At 37.8% G+C, this 1,233-nt stretch overlaps 1 protein-coding gene across 3 annotated transcripts in view; it reads right to left on the bottom strand.

The window, feature by feature from the left end:
- Positions 1–1,233, bottom strand: part of LOC119593469 (longitudinals lacking protein, isoforms H/M/V-like) — a 53,982-nt gene that overhangs the window by 5,018 nt on the left and 47,731 nt on the right. The window contains exon 6 of one of the 3 annotated variants that reach the window (XM_037942398.1): positions 63–430. The exons of the other annotated variants lie outside the window; for them this stretch is intronic. Within the exon in view, the coding sequence (XP_037798326.1) occupies positions 119–430 (312 nt within the window). The 3' untranslated portion in view covers positions 63–118. Of the gene's footprint in view, positions 1–62; positions 431–1,233 lie in introns of those variants that run through there. 3 annotated transcript variants of the gene reach the window in all.

Genomic DNA, 1,233 nt, shown 5'->3' with positions numbered 1-1,233 from the left:
GAATCATAACTATGAAATTATTCCAATATGCATGACCATGCCATTTTGTTCTCAAACATTTGAAATCACTGATAAGCCAAAATGATGTAAACTCCCAGTTCAGCATACAGTTTCTTTCTTAGCTATGGTGTGGTTCACTTGATGACACCACACTAATACTAGCATTATTCAACATCCCTTCATGCTTCCTTAGCAGGTGTGACTTCATGTGAGCCTTAAGCCGGGCACAGTAATCACAGTGGGGACATTTGTAAGGCTTCTCCCCGGTATGAATGCGTATGTGGCGCTCCAGATCCCTCGGAGAGTAGAAAAAGGCTTTGCTGCAGTACGGGCATACAGGAGGCACCGAGGAACTGTGCCTGTATGAGCTGGTGGATGCAGCTGCCCTGTCCTCTTCCTCTTCAGCTCTTACAGGTGCTACCATTGAGACCTAAAAGAGAAAGTCACTATTGATGAAAAAGGTCTCCTGGGAATTATCACTATCAAGTTTCAAAAGCTCTTACAGAAAATATCATTTATGCCTGATGGTGACTTAAATATAGTTTTTCATAATTTTTGTTGACTTGTCACAAAAAACTCAATTATTTCATTACCACACAATGCTGTCTAACCTCCATTGTTTGTCATTTTCAGCCGAAGTGAGCCATACACACATTTGTTTAATGTACATTCTATTCTCTTTTTCAAAGAAAATTCTCTGAACTACAAAGCATACAGGAAAGTAAAATACATGTTAAAACAGTCTGCATATAATATTTTAATAAATTTCTTTCCATCACAGCACTTACAAAAATGAGTATGTAATACTACAGGAAAGTTAAGTCCCAACATACACATTTATCTAACAGACCAATAAATTTACTTTTTTTTTTCTTTTGATCAAGTGATAATAGAACTAATGTCACGCAGTCTCATAATCCAGCTATCTATTCACATTACAAATGTATTCTTGTACTTAAAAAACACATGTTCACAATACTTACAATCACATTGTTTTTACAGGTTTTAGAAGCATCACCAGGATAAATTTAGTGAGGGCTGGGAGTGGTACTTAGAAAACAGGGGGTACACTGACTCCTTAAATTCAGGCTATGCCCCTGACAAGGTAAATTATGGAGGGCGCTGCTAACATATGAGGAAAGTGGCCCCCTGAAGCCCCTCTGTGGTGACACTCCTGCTGATTTTATTTTAGACATGCACCACAAATCACAATAAAATTGTTTTCATAAAGAA

The sequence above is a fragment of the Penaeus monodon genome, chromosome 32, assembly GCF_015228065.2.
Source record: "Penaeus monodon isolate SGIC_2016 chromosome 32, NSTDA_Pmon_1, whole genome shotgun sequence".
Taxonomy (NCBI): Eukaryota; Metazoa; Arthropoda; class Malacostraca; order Decapoda; family Penaeidae; genus Penaeus; species Penaeus monodon.
Note: the sequence above shows the minus strand (reverse complement) of the source record. Positions and strands in the feature narration are given on the sequence as shown.